This window comes from Erpetoichthys calabaricus, chromosome 15, assembly GCF_900747795.2.
Source record: "Erpetoichthys calabaricus chromosome 15, fErpCal1.3, whole genome shotgun sequence".
Lineage (NCBI taxonomy): Eukaryota > Metazoa > Chordata > Cladistia > Polypteriformes > Polypteridae > Erpetoichthys > Erpetoichthys calabaricus.
Window position 1 is genome coordinate 77,146,642 of NC_041408.2, and position 16,809 is coordinate 77,163,450.

At 36.6% G+C, this 16,809-nt stretch overlaps 1 protein-coding gene across 2 annotated transcripts in view; it reads left to right on the plus strand.

The window, feature by feature from the left end:
- LOC114666191 (CSC1-like protein 2) overlaps positions 1-16,299 on the plus strand; it is a 95,582-nt gene extending 79,283 nt beyond the window's left edge. For both annotated transcript variants that reach the window (XM_028820951.2, XM_028820954.2), the window contains 5 exons: positions 1,465-1,570; positions 7,195-7,362; positions 8,722-8,840; positions 9,309-9,392; positions 11,385-16,299. In XM_028820951.2, the coding sequence (XP_028676784.1) occupies positions 1,465-1,570; positions 7,195-7,362; positions 8,722-8,840; positions 9,309-9,392; positions 11,385-11,564 (657 nt within the window). In that variant the 3' untranslated portion in view covers positions 11,565-16,299. The remainder of the gene's footprint in view (positions 1-1,464; positions 1,571-7,194; positions 7,363-8,721; positions 8,841-9,308; positions 9,393-11,384) is intronic.
- The last annotated feature ends 510 nt before the right edge of the window (positions 16,300-16,809 follow it).

A 16,809-nucleotide genomic window follows, 5' to 3' on the forward strand; every position in this document is an offset into this window, starting at 1 on the left:
TACCAACTTCTTAATTAGAACCCATTTATTTAGCAGTACATTTTCTAGGTTTAATTTTAGTTATCTTGCATGTTACAATTTAGAACCGTTAATTGCCTATTATAGTTTTTAGCAGCTGCATTTAAGTTTTAGTTGTTGCCTGTTTTCTTAACCAGACATTAATTAATAATGAAATGCAGATAACCAGTACACCAACAGCTCTCCTGTTAACGTGCATGTGCGCCATGAAGTATCTGTGTTACAAAAAGCTGAGAAATAAAATGAGAAGGGAATTGGAAGGAAAGTTAAGTTTAAATCTGTTCTGGTCCACAAAACACATGGATAATGTTCTTGGAAACTCTACAGTGCAATTCAAATTTCTCTTGGAGGAATGAAAGCATTAACAAGCCAAAAAGTTAAATACCAAGTCTCATTATCAGCCAATATTGTCTTCTAATTAGGAAACTAGTTAGAAAGAAAACATGCAACTCTCCAGGACCATGACAGACCTGAGAAAACTGACCAATCCCATGCATTTGGAGAGTTTGCCCCAGTTCTTCCACCAACTTAAGCCACCTCATTTGCTTCTGGCTCTCCAGGTACTCCCAGACTGCCTCAATGAAGTTGTGATCAGGGCTCAATGGAGGACATAAAATCTGTTGCAGAACTCCCTGTTCGTCTTTTTGCTGAAAATAATTCTTAGTGACCTTGTCTGTGTGTTTGGGCTCATTGTCTTGCTAATGAATGAAGTTGGGATTGAACAGATGCCCCACTGATAGTATTGTGTGATGGATGATAATCTGCTTGCATTTCTTAGTATTGAACATGCACCACACTTGTTGGCTGCACTGTCCATGGCCAACCACTGCATTTGTAGTCTTCCACTTTGCCCGTTTCCCTTTTTTATATATATATATATATATATATATATATATATATATATATATATATATATATATATATAAACCTCTTCTGAAGAGTTTGGACAGAACATCTTGAAACTGCAGTTTGCTGCAAAAGTTATGCTTAGGATAAATCTTGGTGATGAAGGCATAACCACATAATGTAACAATTGATGATTTGAAGATTAAATTGTCACTGTCTCATCTTTAAGTATGCTTGTTCCTTGTCCAGTTTGATTCCTTCTATTCTCATTTCTGTTTCAGTTCATTGCTGTGGGTTAGTCAACTCAATATCATTGATCATTAGTACTAGTTTGTTTTCTATTTTTAATCATACACTGAGCTGAATACCTGTAGCCACTACGTTTTGGTCTGAAAGTGGTTTGTTACTTAATATGTTCCTTTCTTGAGCAGAATGCAAACATTTCCTACCATTAATTTTTTTGGAATATGAACGTTTGGAATCTGAAACGTGTTCTTTCCTACTGACACACTAATGTGAGACATTAATATAAAAATCTAGGTTGCCAAAGACTTTTGCACAGTACTATATATAAATATTATTATTATTATTTCTTTTAAGCATCAAGCATATGAGTTCCAGTTTGGAGCAGCCTATGCCTGGATGATGTGCGTCTTTACTGTAGTAATGACCTACAGCATCACCTGCCCAATTATTGTCCCATTCGGTAAGTTTTGCTACCTGTTTTGACTTACAGTTCTGGTAGTTAGAAGAGAGTTTTTTGTTTAAAACTAATTTAATAATCAGTTATAAATAGTCAAACAAAAAGAACATCAACTGTAACTGTTTCACAGTGTAGCAATAAGCACTTTTGATTAATGTATTCTTAAAGTCTATTTTTACAGTAGGGATTCTTAACAATCCAAGAATCAAATCAAGCCTTAATATTAAATAAGTGTATGTGTTACTTGCCCTGTTTTTCACTTTTATCAGATTTTCATTTTTCTTTTTTAAAAAAGAAAAATTTTGTATTTAAGAAGATGATATCCATATTTCATTACATCTAACAAATGATGGCAGTATTTGTAAAGAGTCTTTAGATTTATTTCTGTAGTTGTGAAGCACTTAACACTTTCTGAATCATCATATCCCATCTTTCACTTTCTCACCCTCTCACACTTCATTTTACTTGCTGTGGAACCTAAAGTTTTTCATCTGCTGTTGGTTAAAGGAAATGATTATGTAATTGCATATCTTTATAATTTGTTAGTATACTTCAGAAAAATGCATATCTATAGTTTAACTAGCTATTTTCTTATGTTATACTTTAGTCATGAATCTAAACTTACTGCCAAGGCATATCCCATAATACAGTGCTATGTAAAAGTTAGGCCACCCCTGATAACAATCACGGTATCAATTTATAACTTGTTAAGCTTTTGAGGCAGCAACTTCATTTTAACATATTTTATACCTTACCAGTAACGGCGCACTTTATGTTAACGTGTAGTGTTTACACTTGACTTGATCATTCCTAGTCTTCATCCTCTTTCTCTGTACGTTTAGCATTCGTTTGCTCAGAGATTGATGCGCTTGCTGCTTCCTGAGCAGCCCTTCTTTTCTCCACCCTAGTGGCCCGTCTTCTTCTCTTCTTTCATCTGCATCTTTTCAAGTTAAAACTGATGAAGTCAGTGTTTGTGTTGCAATTCCTTAGTACGTTTTCTTCAATTTTTCACTTAAGCTAGTGCTTAAGTCTTCAATCTACCTCAAGAATGATTTAAGATATGAAGAGGTAGGGGAAGTGACGGTGAAGGTGGTAGAGATGAGAACAGGACCCATACACATGCGCCGCCCTGCTGCACACTGCCGAGAGTTGATTCTACAATAAAATAAAAAGAGAAATAACCTTGGAGGTCAATCATCACCCTGAAAGCAAATAGTAGACGTCACATAGTAGTATATGTGTACCAAATTTCAGGTCGGTAGTTCAAATGGTTTGCGAGCAACAGGTGATTTAAAATCGTGGACAGACAGACAGACAGCCACGGTAGCGTATTATATAAGAAGATGGAAACAGCAACATTTCAGTAGTGAAATATTTTTTACTAGCCATGTGCGCCCAACTACGTTGCGCGTGTTAAAGTTGTCTGTGAAGGGCTCCCTGTTTAAACGCGACTGCCAGTCGTGAACTGGGCCCTTCGTCGCACAGCATTATGATTTTTTATAAGGGAAACAAAATTACAAAACAAAACCCTTGGACATTGATTCGATAGGAACGGCCTACTCGGAATCACTGTCCGAATAGTAATTATGTGGTGGTGTAGGAGCATTTCTGCTTCTCTCCGTTCACAATCCGTCTTGTTTTCATGACGCTGTCGTTTCCTCTCACGATCTCTTCTCAACCTTTCTCCAATCTCGCAGGTTGCTTTGTGGCAATCCAAAGAGTAAGGCAATATACATGGAGCAATGGTTATAAAAGGGGGACACATAGGTATCCAGGCTCTTTAAAGCATAAATAGGGATCACTTCACTGACATGTGAGCAAGCCAGGGTACAACTGTGAGACACGCAGCACTCGCCGGCTACAACGTAACAATAATAATTTCCGGAACGTGCGGTTACGTTGTCATTCATTTTACCCACTGTCTTTCTTTCATTCATATGTTACGTAGGCACGTACCTTTTATCTTCGGCAATCTCATTCTCTAACCAGGCCTCAGGAGCTAACCAGCGTAACACTGTCCACCACCCCTTTCGTTATTCCGGCACATTGTTGACATCCGTGAGTAACAACTACGTACTAAACTGGAAGGTGGTCTACACATGTGTGGAATTCGCAGACAAACAAAGATCAAGATCCAAATGAAGATTATATATAAAGATTGGAACCAACAGAACAAATGAAATGTGCATTTTTATCCAAAATAGGCAGGTGCATAAATTTGGGCACCCCAAAGGAATAATCCCATCAGTATATAGTAGAGCCTCCTATTGCTGAAATAACTGCCTGTAGACGCCTCCTATAGCCACTGACAAGTCCCTGAATTCTGGCTGGTGGTACTTTTGGACTATTCTTCTGTACAAAATGCCTCCAGTTCAGTCAGGTTTGATGGCTTCCGAGTGTGGACAGTCTGCTTCAAATCAATCCATACTGTACATTTTCAATGATGTTCAAGTCTGGGGACTGAGATGGCCATTCTAGAACATTGTACTTCTGCTTCTGCATGAACTCCTTAGTAGATTTTGAACGGTGCTTTGGATCATTGTCGTGATGAAACATCCACCCCGGCTTAACTTCAACTTTGTGACTGACTCTTGAACATTCTTGTCAAGAATCTGTTGATACTGGGAGGAATTCATGAGGCCCTCAACTTTAACAAGGTTTCCAGTACCTGTGCTAGCCATACAGCCCCATAACATGATGGACCCTCCACCAAACTTTACAGTAGGCAGCAAGTTCTTCTCTTGGAATGCGTTTTTTTCGCCATGCATAGCGCTTCTGGTTGTAACCAAATAACTCTACCTTAGTTCGTCTGTCCATTTTTTCCAAAATGTTTCTGGCTTGTCCAGATGCGCTTTAGCATACCTCATGCAACTTTTCTTATAGTGAGTACACAGAAAATGCTTTTTGCGCATCACCCTTCCACCGAGCTGTTCCAGGTACAAAGTGCGCTGGACTATGGAACGATGTACAATGACACCATCAGCAGCCATATGTTCTTGTATATGTCTAGCTGTGGTCTGTGGTTTGTCTGTGACCATTCTAACCAACCTTTGGCTGTGCCTTTAATATATTTTTCTTGGCCTACCACATCTTTCCTTCACAAGGACTGTTCCTGTGGCCTTCCATTTCCTAACTGCGTTTCTGTCTGTGGAGACAGACAGTCCAAACCTTTGGGATAATCTCTTGTACCCATCTCCTAATTCATAACAACAAATTATCATAGTTTTTAGGTCAGTAAAGAGTTCTTTAGAAGTTCCAATGTTGCCACTCTCTAAGAGAGAACCAAGGACAAGCACAGTTCGCAATTATGTATGTTAAATAACCTTTTTCATGATTGGTTGCATCTGTCTTTGTAGTTTAAGGTCTAATGAGCTAATCGAAGCAACTTTGTGCTGCAACCTGTCAACTTTAAATGACTACAGGTTTTCAAATTAATGCAATTTAAAGGGTGCCCAAACTTTTGCACATCCCATTTTTTGTCTTATATTTTATTTCATACAACTCAATAATGCTACAGTGAGAATTTTGGTCTGATAAACGTCCCTTTGTCTACATTTCTCTAGTAAAAAAAGGCATATTGCCGTGATCTTCTCTTCTGAAGACAGAGCAGATTATCATGCAACCTCAGAGGGGTGCCCAAACTTACTCAGTCTGCTTTGAGTATTTTTCATCATATTTCCTTAGAAGTTAAAATAGGGCCACATCCACAGAAGGTGTACTTATTGTAAAACATCAGATTATCATCTGTAAATCAAGCAAAATTAAATGGAAGCTATTTCAAAATAAGAGAAGTTTAGAAATACATTTCATTTAGTAGGCTGTACAGTGTTCACTTCAGAAAAGAGCTAGATTAATGATTACACATAGAAATGAATAAAATGTATATTATTACAGCAGTGCTTCAGTTTTCGCTTATAAGTTACTGTCAGGTAAGATTCAGGCTCACGTGTAACAGTTACAAGCTTGTTTGTGTGAGGTATAACCTGAAGCAGCAAGTCATTTAGGTTAATGATCACTGCGTTAGGATGATCACATCATAAGAATTTTAAAGAAATTACACAGCAGTTTTTAAACCATCTTCATATTGTTCCCACACATTTTGGTTGAATAATAATGTTGTTTTCAAAAATAAACAGGTGGATTCCTGTTCAATTTCTTTATGCCTTTGCTTAGCTTGGTTGTACGATGACATCATTCTCCCTGCTAACTGGAAAACCCGTATAGTGCACCTAATTCCCTCCTTTGAAATACAAGCTACTTTACAGAGCTCCATGTGGCTTGACAGCATTGTTTGCATCACTGCAAGAGCTGCAAGGTGCATGCTTTTCTAATCTTGTTGCTATAATGCAAAGAAAGCAAACAGAAAAATGATATATATATTAGCAAATCGTTTTTATCAGTATTGAGAACCTAGAATGTGTTTAATGTGTTTTGCAGACTTGAAAAGAACACTTGGCAAGTACATTAAATTTTAAAAAGTATTTTGAAAGCAGCAAAATAGTCTGTCACATACCAAAATAAACGTCGTCCTGTGGTATCTGGCACCAAGATGTTAGAAGCAGATTCTTTATTTCCTGTAAGTTATGAAGTGGGCCTCCATGGATTGGACTTCTTCTCCCAATACTCCCACAGATGCTCAATCGGACTGAGATCTGAGGAATTTGGAGGCAAAGTCAACACCTTGAATTCTTTTGTCATGTTCCTCAACCCATTCCTGAACAATTTTTGCAGTGTGGCAAGGAGCGTTATCATGCTGAAAGAGGCCACTGCCATCAGGTAATACCATTGCCATGGTGGTTATGTGGTCTGCAACAATCTTTAGGTTGATGGTACTTTTCAAAGTAACATTCATGATAATGCCGGGACCCAAGGTTTTGCAGCAGAATATTGCCCAGAGCATCACACTGCCTCCGCCATCTTGCCTACTTTCCATAGTGCATCCTGTTGCCATCTCTGCCCTAGGTACAGTAAATGACACACACACATGCAACTGGCAGTCCACATATTCCAAAGAAAACATGATTCATCAGATCAGGCCAGCTTTCTTCTTTTCTCCATGGTACAGTTCTGATGCCTAGGTGCCCATTGTAGGTGCTTTAGGCGGTCGACAGGGGTCAGCATGGACACTCTGACCAGTATATGGCTACACAGCAAGCTGCGATGCACTGTGTTCTGATACCTTTCTCTTGTGGCCAGCATTACATTTTTCAGCAATCTGTACTACAGCAGCTCTTCTGTGGGACTGGACCAGATGGGCCTTCCTACTCTCCTACTCTTCCTAGTCTCACCAAGCGAATCAATGAGCCCTGGGTGCTTATGAGCCTGTTGTCTGTTTACCAGTTGTCATTTCGTGGCCATCAAAATTCAGACATTGTCAAAGTCGCTTAGATCCTTATGCTGGCCAGTTTTTCTTGCTTCCAACACATCACCTTATGATTGTTCACTTGATGCCTAATATGTCCCACCCACTGACAGGTGCCAGAGATAATCAAAGTTATTCACTTCACCTGTCAGTGATTTTAATGTTGTGGCTGATCTGTGTATATGTTTCATATATATTGCTAATATGATTTTACTGTCATCTTGATTGCATTCAATTAATATGAACCTTATTGTCATCTTAACAGGATTGATGTACATGCTGTTGAAGCACCTGGTGGACAGGTATAACTTGTATTATGCATACCTTCCGGCTAAACTAGATAAGAAGATCCATTCAAGTGCTGTAAACCAAGTAGTCGCTGCACCAATCCTGTGCCTCTTCTGGCTACTATTTTTTTCTACTGTTAGGACAGGTGAGATTGCAGTTTTTACAAAGAAAACACTTTAGAGAAAAAAATGCTACTCTTTTTGAATGTGGTAGCTCTGTATCATAGATGTAGTCAGCAACTTTATTAAAAGCCTAATAAACTCTTGAGGGCTTATTAATAAGTTGTTCATTCATAATGATATATATGACAAAAATATTGCATGTTGGTTACAAGAGTTTTACTTAATAGAGACATTTCAATTGGCTATTGGTTGTAAACACGGGTTAAAATCTAGAGGATGTTTTTTACCCTTAATTAACTATTGTTAAAATAACTTGGATAACAGAGGCATTCATCTGTTTAGCTTCAGAATATATCAAATAAAAACATTCTGAAAGATAACAGGGGACTGGTAACATTCATTTAATTGATGAACATTGAAGCTTTGGTAAAAGAAGATCAACATTTATACTTTATTTATTACATCTGTCTGCATGTTACCCTCCCTTATGGAGGCTGAAAATGAAAGGCTCATCTAAGGAATCCAGATCTTTGGGCAATGTTCCAACTAAAAAGGACAAATGAGCCACTTAAAGAATTTACTGCAGCATGTGTACAAATGCCCATCCCAACAAAAAATGGTTTTGTCAGATAAAAATTAATGAAATGCACATTACATTTATTTTGTTTCTGTCCATAAGTATTGATAAGGGATCTTCTATTAACTGTGGTAATTATTTATACAAAAGGCAAAAAAAGAACAAATTTACCACAAATGTGAAAAGTTTAAAGTAGAACTACCTAAAGACCTTATATTTTGTAAGCACACTAGCTGAGTGAAGCATATCATCTTTTTTCCCTAAGTAGTGTATGACCCTTTGTGTATTGTTTGGTATTAGATGTTTCTACATGAAAGGTAAATAACTGTGTTGTACCATAAGGTTGTTTATATGTAGAAAAAATACAGAGAATCCAAGAATGACTTATTTATTTATAGGTTTGAATTATTAAAAAAGTACATACAGTATACTCATGGTTATTCTTTGCGAGCATATTGCACATTGTTAAGCAAGTTACTACTTACATCAAACTGTTAGATAAAAAGCAATGTGCCTTTTTCTGTCAATTTCATTGACAACTGCTTAAGGTGTATTTTGGTGTATTTTATAGTGTGGATTTTCTTCTTTATGCTATGAGCACAGTTGTAACAGTGTGTTATGTGACATGTGTTGCGTACAAGCAGTTTTATCCTCAAAGTCTTCTATATTTTACACCAAGTGTTCATACTAAACATTTCTTTTACTTTCTCTTTTCATCACATGAAACTGACATGGGAAATTATAAGTACAGTAGTATTTTACTTGCCTAAAATTTTAATACAACCTGTTTTATTTTTCTGTGTAGGATTCTTGGCTTCAACAACATCTATGTTCACTTTTATAGTGCTGATAGTCACCATAGTTATTTGCCTTTCACATGTCTGCTTTGGGCACTTCAAATACCTCAGCGCACATAACTACAAGGTAAGCACTGCAAGAATATGCTAAAACATGGAAGCCAGAATTTAAGTCCATTTCTGCATTGGGTTTATTGGTGGTTTGCTTTTCTTCAGCAGCTTCAACAATCTAGTTACACTTATCTCACTGTTTACAGTTTTGTTTTTTTTGTTCATTATTTCGCCTTATACAATTTCTTACATTAGGAATTTGTTAGTTTTCGCATACCCCTTTGGGTCAGAGCGCAGGGTCTGCCATTGTACAGCGCCCCTGAAGCAATTGAAGGTTAAGGGCCTTGCTCAAGGGCCCAGCAGAGAAGGATCTCTTTTGGCAGTGACGGGAATTCGAATCGGCAACCTTCTGGGTACCAGCACAGATCCTTAGCCTCAGAGCCACCATTCCACCCTCATATTTTATTATATTTTTATATTTCACGGTATCCACTACATACAAAATGTTAATCTCCCTGTTATTTTTTAATCATTATTAATTTAGATTGACTCCCAGGATGCAGATACAGTTGATGGTATAGAAAATGGCCCCACTGTACAGACTGGTCAGTCTCCAAAGAAGAGCACGGTATGACTTTTAAGTATTAATTTTATAGTTACCGTTTCTTTTGTCCTTTATTCAATGTGTGCTCCAGTTTTTTTCAGTGTTTGTCTTTTTGTCTTGCATTAGCATTTGCAAACTGTGTTTAAAAGCAACCTGTATTAATCTGTATTGGTTAATGTTAAAGTGTATTGTATAATCTTTTTAATTAAACCACATTACCTTACCCTAGAGATAGAATTTTGTTAAAAAACATTTGTAGATTTGTAGGAAAGTGTCAGGTATTTAAAATAACATAATGAAACATACAGTGGATTCAGAAAGTATTCAGATCCGTTCACTTTCTGCACAATTTATTGTGCTGTAGATTTAATTTTAATTGGATAAATTTGCCATTTTTGCCCATCAATCTATGCCCAATAACCCATAATGACAGAGTGAAAACAAGTTTTCAGAAAGGTTTGCAATTTTACTGAAAATCAAAAAGTGATATTTCCTATTTAAATATACTGTAAGTATTCAGGCTTCAGTCCTCCTTGAGATGTGCTCAGAACTTGATTACAATCCACCTCTGGCCAACTGAATTGCTTGGAAATTGTTTTGGAAGACATGCACCTGTGTATAAACTTTCCCACAATTCACACTCCATGTCAGCACAAACCCCAAGACATGAAGTCCAAGGAACTCTCTGTAGACCTCTGCGATCAAATTGTAGTTGTAGTAAAACATTTCTAAAGCTTTGAGTGTTCCCAGGAGCATAGTGGCCTCAATAACTGTGAAATGGAAGAAGTATGGAACTCGTTCTAGAGTTAGCTAACTGGCCAAACCGAATATCTGAGCGAAAAGGGCATTGGTCAAGGAGGTGACCAAGAACCCAATGGTCACTCTAACAGAGCTTCAGGAGGACGACAATCTCAGTAGTAATGCATCCATTATAACTCTTTTGAAGTTTGCCAAATATCATTTAAATGACTGTGAAAGCATGAGAAAAAAGATTCCCTGATCTGATGAGATAAAAATTGAACTCTTTAGGTAGAGCGCCATGCACTATGTCTAGTGAAGACCTGTCACTGCTCATCACCTACCTAATACCATTCCTCTGTGAAGCATGATGGTGCTTCTTAGTGGTAGGGATAGGGAGACTAGACAGAATTGGGGGAACTACAAATACAGAGCCTAATACAGGGAAGTCCTTGGGGGGGATAAAACCTGCTGTAGAAAGCACATCACCTCTGACAAGTGCAACAGTTCATCTTTTAGCATGACAATGACCCGTTGCATTCAGCCAAGACACTGCTGGAGTGGCTTTGGAACAAGTTGTACTTGTCCATGAGGGACCAAGCCAAATCTCTGACTTGAACCTCATAAAGAGACCTGAAGTTGGCAGTTCACAGTTGCTTCTCATTCAGTCTAATGGAGCTTGAGAGGATCTGCTACAAAGAATCGGATAAAATGCCCAAACCCAGGTGTGCAAAGCTTATAAGATTTACCCAAGAAGGTTCAAAGCTGGAATTATTGCCACTGGGACATCTATAGATGGCTGAATCAATAGTCTGAATTCTTATATGATTGCAAGATTTTTTCTGAAATCCTTTCTGAAAACAAGTTTTCATATCTTCATTTGTTATTGGTTGTACATCACAATGAAGTGTTCAGAAATTTCTGAATCCATTGTACACTGGAAAAGTATTGTTTTAAATATTATGATGGGCTATGTATGTAATCAGGAATGAGCTAAATGTAGCATTGAGTTCAATTTATATTCTTTGATTTCATTAATTTTTGATTTTCTAAGGCTCGCTGATGCCACTAAAAAGAAGTGTGCACCATTATCAACCCAAGTTCTTGCACGTTAGGCATCACTGCTGTTGCTCAGTTCTACCTTGATGTTGACAGTAGATAGGAGAGTCTGCAAAGGGTCACTGGTATTGTGAATCCTCAGACAAACATCTAAACATTTCCATACCACTCTTATTGATATTATTTTGCTGTTACATTTACTGTTTTCATCTTTCACAGACATATGTTGCCCACGTGCTTCAAGATCCAGGTTCAGAGGAGGCAGGAGGAGGCAGTGGGGAGGATGAAGAACGAGGGTCTTCTCAGGATGATGAAATGATCAACACAGACAATAGCATCAATGAGGCAGATTTCCAGTCTGGTGAAGACAGTCTTTTAGCTAATGAGGTTCATCAGTAACTGGGAAAGATGACCAGTGGAGGACAATTACAGATTATTCTTTTACACTACATTACACCATCAGCTAACAATTACATCTTTAGTCAAGGTTTATCTTGATTATTGGAATTGATTTAAAGCACTGGTAACCAATGATCAGCAGCTGTAAATCTGTAATCACAAGAGAAACATCGTCAAAAATATCCTCCGGCATTTTTGGATGCTGAAGATGCTACTGGGAAAGGCTGCGTTTTCTAAACACTGGAGTGTTTCTTGTTTTGTATTTAATTTTTTTTTTTTTTTTTGTTCTTGATAAAATCATGGTGGACGTGGAGAAGTGTTTAATTTTTAATGGAGGAAGACTGACTACATGATACTAATTGTATAACTGACCAGCTTATGTTACTAGCTTGGAGTCATTAAGACTTTTATCTGAAAATTTGTAAAACCAGTAAAGAATGAAATCATTTTGCATAGGTGTGCATTGTGGAAGAAATGGGATCTTGTTTACTTCAATGCTCTAATTGTACAAAACAAAAATGTTATCTTGATAGTGATACCAGAGAAAATTGGACTTTCAGCAGCAGTGCACAGCACCCCAAAAGCTCATATTGATGCGAGTCCTAGTGATCAGATCAAATCCCCTTCAATCCCTGGATGTGAATGTGGTCTGTTCAGTTTATTTGAGTTTTAGATGTGTGTGTGTGTGTGTGTGTGTGAATGTAGACGCCAAGTCTCCTACAGAACTAAGCTTGTTACAGGTGAATCGCATTAAAAGGTAAGGATTGTCAAAGTCTATGGTGTATGTTAGAAAGGGTCAACACTGTCATTGCTGTATATGGAATATATATTTTGTAAGAAGGATTTTTTTTATATGTGCAAAATCAAAGGTGGGGTGGCATAGCTTCTAAATAACGTCACAGCAAAGAATGTAGGTCACACCATAGATTATTTCAATGCAGACCCTGATAAAAGTAGCACATTTTCTAGTTCATAATAGTAAGGTTTGTTGTATTGTAGATTACAGGTCAAAAAGCAACAATATTTGGTATTGTTCTGCAACATTTTAGATGTTGTGCTTTTTTTGTATGTTATCCTAGCTTTTGCAAAATAATGGTGCTAATCTCTAGCATTTACTGTTTAATGTACTTTTCTTTTAGTTAAAACAGCTTTGCGTGTTTTATGCAGCCACTTCCTTACTACTTTACATGCTATTGCTGTTAAAGAATAAAATCAAAAAAAAAATCTGTAGAAAGAAAAGCTGGAAAGGGAATAAAATGTTCATCTAGGTTATTTATTTATTTATTTTAATGTGGGTAGTAGCAAAATAATTATTTTCACAGGACTTCAAAAATATGCTATATAATTTGACAGTAGGTTAATGGATGTGTTAGTTAAGTGGTAACATTACTTGAACCGTTTCTGTTCATTGAAAAGTTTTGTTTTGTTGTGTGTGTGTGTGTTTTATTCCCCCATTTTGGGCACCCGTTTGACTGTTTTTTGATTTACAGACATTCACTACTAGTGACTTAAGTATTGATTTAAATGTTCATTACCTCTGATTGAGTACAGAAGATTGCTTCTGCCACGTTTCAGGGTTGTAATTATCTTGGTAGTGCTTTCCAAACCACCCAGTATAGACAGAGCTGTTTAATACCAGATGTGTTTATTCCATCATATGCTCTTCTTCCATTTGTTTTAGGACCCCTCATTAGAAACTGACCCCATACTGAATGGTCTCATTTCAACTACCTGATGGGTAAAGTTTCAATGCACACCTGTTTAAGAGACTTGGAGATGAACAGGCAATTTAGACATTTGCTTATTCTTCTTGTAATAGTTCAGAGTTATACTAGTTATTGTTTTACTGTTCTGCTTGACACAAGTCAGGGAAGACATTTTTAAAAACAAATCTCCATCATTTAGAAAGTGTTTGAAAACAGCAGGTTTCTTTGCAGTGTGCTCTTTAATGGTGTTCCGGAATTTGTTGTGCTGGAAACATATAGCACTTTATAAAATGTTTTTCTTTATATAAGTTTGTCTTGTGCGTTGAATGTAAAAATTGTTCCTATATTGCAATTATTAGGTATGTTGTACTGCTTCTCAAACCTCAGTTGCACATTTATATGTTAGCCATAGACTACTGCTAGTTAACGAAATGTTTTCTGTAAAAGATAACATGCACATTTTCACTTTTAAGGGTTAAGTTGGAAGTTTGTTTGTTTTTTTTTTTTTTTCTTTTTTTGTAAAGTCCTAGAGATTTTCCAGCTGGTATGGAAATGAAAATGAAAATCCAACAGTCGGGTTGTTCATGTGCCCACAACTTTAAAAACTAAGTGATACAACTTGCTTATCCAGACAAATGAAATGAATTATGATCATTGTGATAAGCTTTTGTTATTGTCAATTAATTGAACAATTATCCAAAAAAAGAAACTAGGGTTTGTTCTTACTGAAATTAATTATTTTTGTCAAATCAGTATACTAATTTTAGCTGTCTGTCAACCCTCTGTGAATGTAAAGTACATTTGTGTCCCACTGTTGGAAATTAATATGAAGTGTAATATTTAAAAAGCAGATTGGGGTGTTACTAAATTCATTGTAATATTTACCAATAGTTTAATTCCTTTATGCATGTTTCCCTAAGCCATAATTGATGTGTTAGCTGCAGTTATTTTAACCACTAGGATGTGACCTTTACCAGTGTTTATTCAATTTACTGTTTTTTGAAGCACCGAACAAATTACCTTCAGATCTTATTTTTATTCAAATAGACAGGCCATAAGTGTCTGAAGATTTTTACTTGAGGTAGGGCAGCAGGCAGCTTTTGCTTGCCTTTTTTATTTTTTCTAGTATAAGTTTGCATTGGGACGCATTGTCAATCAAAGATACATTCCAAACTATGCACATGTAATCAGAACTAATGATTTGACTTTTATTTAGGATACAAAGTAAAATTGTTTGCTATCACGGTTCACGTAAATTCTTAATTATTGGAATGAAAAATAATGACATGTATTTAGGTGTTGCCCAATACAAGTGTTTACTATTGCGCTGTTTTACATATTGAAATAATTCCTCTCTTGGCTAAATATTAACATTTAAGTGGGCCAGAGGTTCCATAACTTTGGTGCCATGTCTAAGTACACCCAGTGCTTCTGGACGAGACTGTGGCCAAAGTGCAATTGTGAATTACAAAAAGCGGGTTTGAAATGTTATGTTGGAAAGAGATTTAAAACTTGTGAATTAATTTGTGGTTTATCGGGTAGGTTGGTGGTTCTCAACAATGCATGTCAGAAAAAGGTGCGCTTAGTGTGAAGTGAAATCAAAGTCATAGTAGCCATTTCATAAGCAACTGACTGCAAATGCTGAAAACCTTAGAAAGTTAATATCACATTTATTATATCCATGATAGGAATTGTTCTGCCATCAGGAGAGTAATAAAAAGGAAGCAGGAATGGAAAATAAATTAGTTATCCAGTACCAAGTGCAGGAAGGACATGGAGTTTATTAGGAGTTGCATGCTTTTAAAGAATGGTTCTCCCAATATGCGTTTGACACTCCATATGAAAAATATCAGTTATCTCAAGAGGAGCTAGCCACATTTCAGAAAATGTTGTCTTTTTAAGGTTCAGTATATAAAGATGTTTAGACAATTTACAGTGGCTACAGTATGCACAACAGGTGTCCAGAAGATTTTATAACCTTTTTTAAGTCTATTAAAAGATTAACTGCAAAAATCACAGCAAAGTCCATATGCTTAAAAATCTAAACAGACATTTGCGGATGCATTCAAAAACCTGAGATATTATAAGAACTGTCAGAAACAAAGTGGTGAATATGCAAATATGTTTTCATTTTTTTGCTTTGTAAACCTGAATTATATGTTATTAGATCAAGAGCAATGGTGAGTAGCTTTTAGAATTTTGACCTGCAATGCAAATGTAAAATCTATTTCCCCATAAAGTCTGTATCAATCATTGTACACAAGTAACTTTTTACATTCTGATTTATTTTTACTCTAAAAGATCAATGATGCAGCGGTATTAGAAGACCAAACCTTTTTGTTATATTTTTTTATATTTTTCCAAATACCAAAATAATCATTTGTACTTGTTAATATATGGATTATGGAGTTGGAGGATCATGACAGCTTTTTGAACTATGAAAGTGTCTTTACGTGAATGATTTGGATCCTCTGTACATGTCATTGCCCACTATGACAGCTGACGTTTTAGTTAACCGTATTCTACTGACTTCAGTAGCTGTTTTTAGTACAAGGTTGGTATAAAATTTGAATTTAGGGTAACTACCCTTTTTGCTGCTGTGCATATGCTTTACAAAGATTATTAGGTTGGTTACGGTTTTTTCAAATGTGAAAAATCCCCTGTATATATCTTATGAAAACGGCACTATCAGTGGAACTAATGGTAGTGTGATATTACTAGGTACATATGTACAGTTTGCATACGTGATTTGGGGGCAGGGAGGATAAGTAAACATGTACAGTATTTTGCCACAATTGTATATTTTTTAATTTATTCCTTATGTCTGGCTTATCATCCAGTGTGACATCTCGTGCTTTCCTAAGCATTGTCCCTATGGTTTACTCTGTATTTCACTAAACAAAGTGCGGTTTCAGAAGGCAAATTCTGTTCTTGTTTGTCTGCTTTTTTTAATGTCTGTAACACATTTGTATATGTATTCTAATTCCCTAAACAATAAACCTGGTGTTTACCCTGATTTACCAGTGGCATACGATGCTCATGTGCATTCATTTCTAGCCGTCTTTTGCATACCAGTGCTCTCCATGATGAGTGTTTTATCACTGGATTGCTGAATATGTCGGGCTTGGCGAGGAATTGTTGAATTTTGATTGGTAGAGTGGGGCAAAAAAGTATTTAGTCAGCCACCAATTGTGCAAGTTCTCCCACTTAAAAAGATGAGAGAGGCCTGTAATTTTCATCATAGGTATACCTCAACTATGAGAGACAAAATGAGAAAAAAAATCCAGAAAATCACATTGTCTGATTTTTAAAGAATTTATTTGCAAATTATGGTGGAAAATAAGTATTTGGTCACCTACAAACAAGCAAGATTTCTGGCTCTCACAGACCTGTAACTTCTTCTGTAAGAGGCTCCTCAGTCCTCCACTCGTTACCTGTATTAATGGCACCTGTTTGAACTCATTATCAATATAAAAGACACCTGTCCACAACCTCAAACAGTCACACTCCAAACTCCACTATGGCCAAGACCAAAGAGC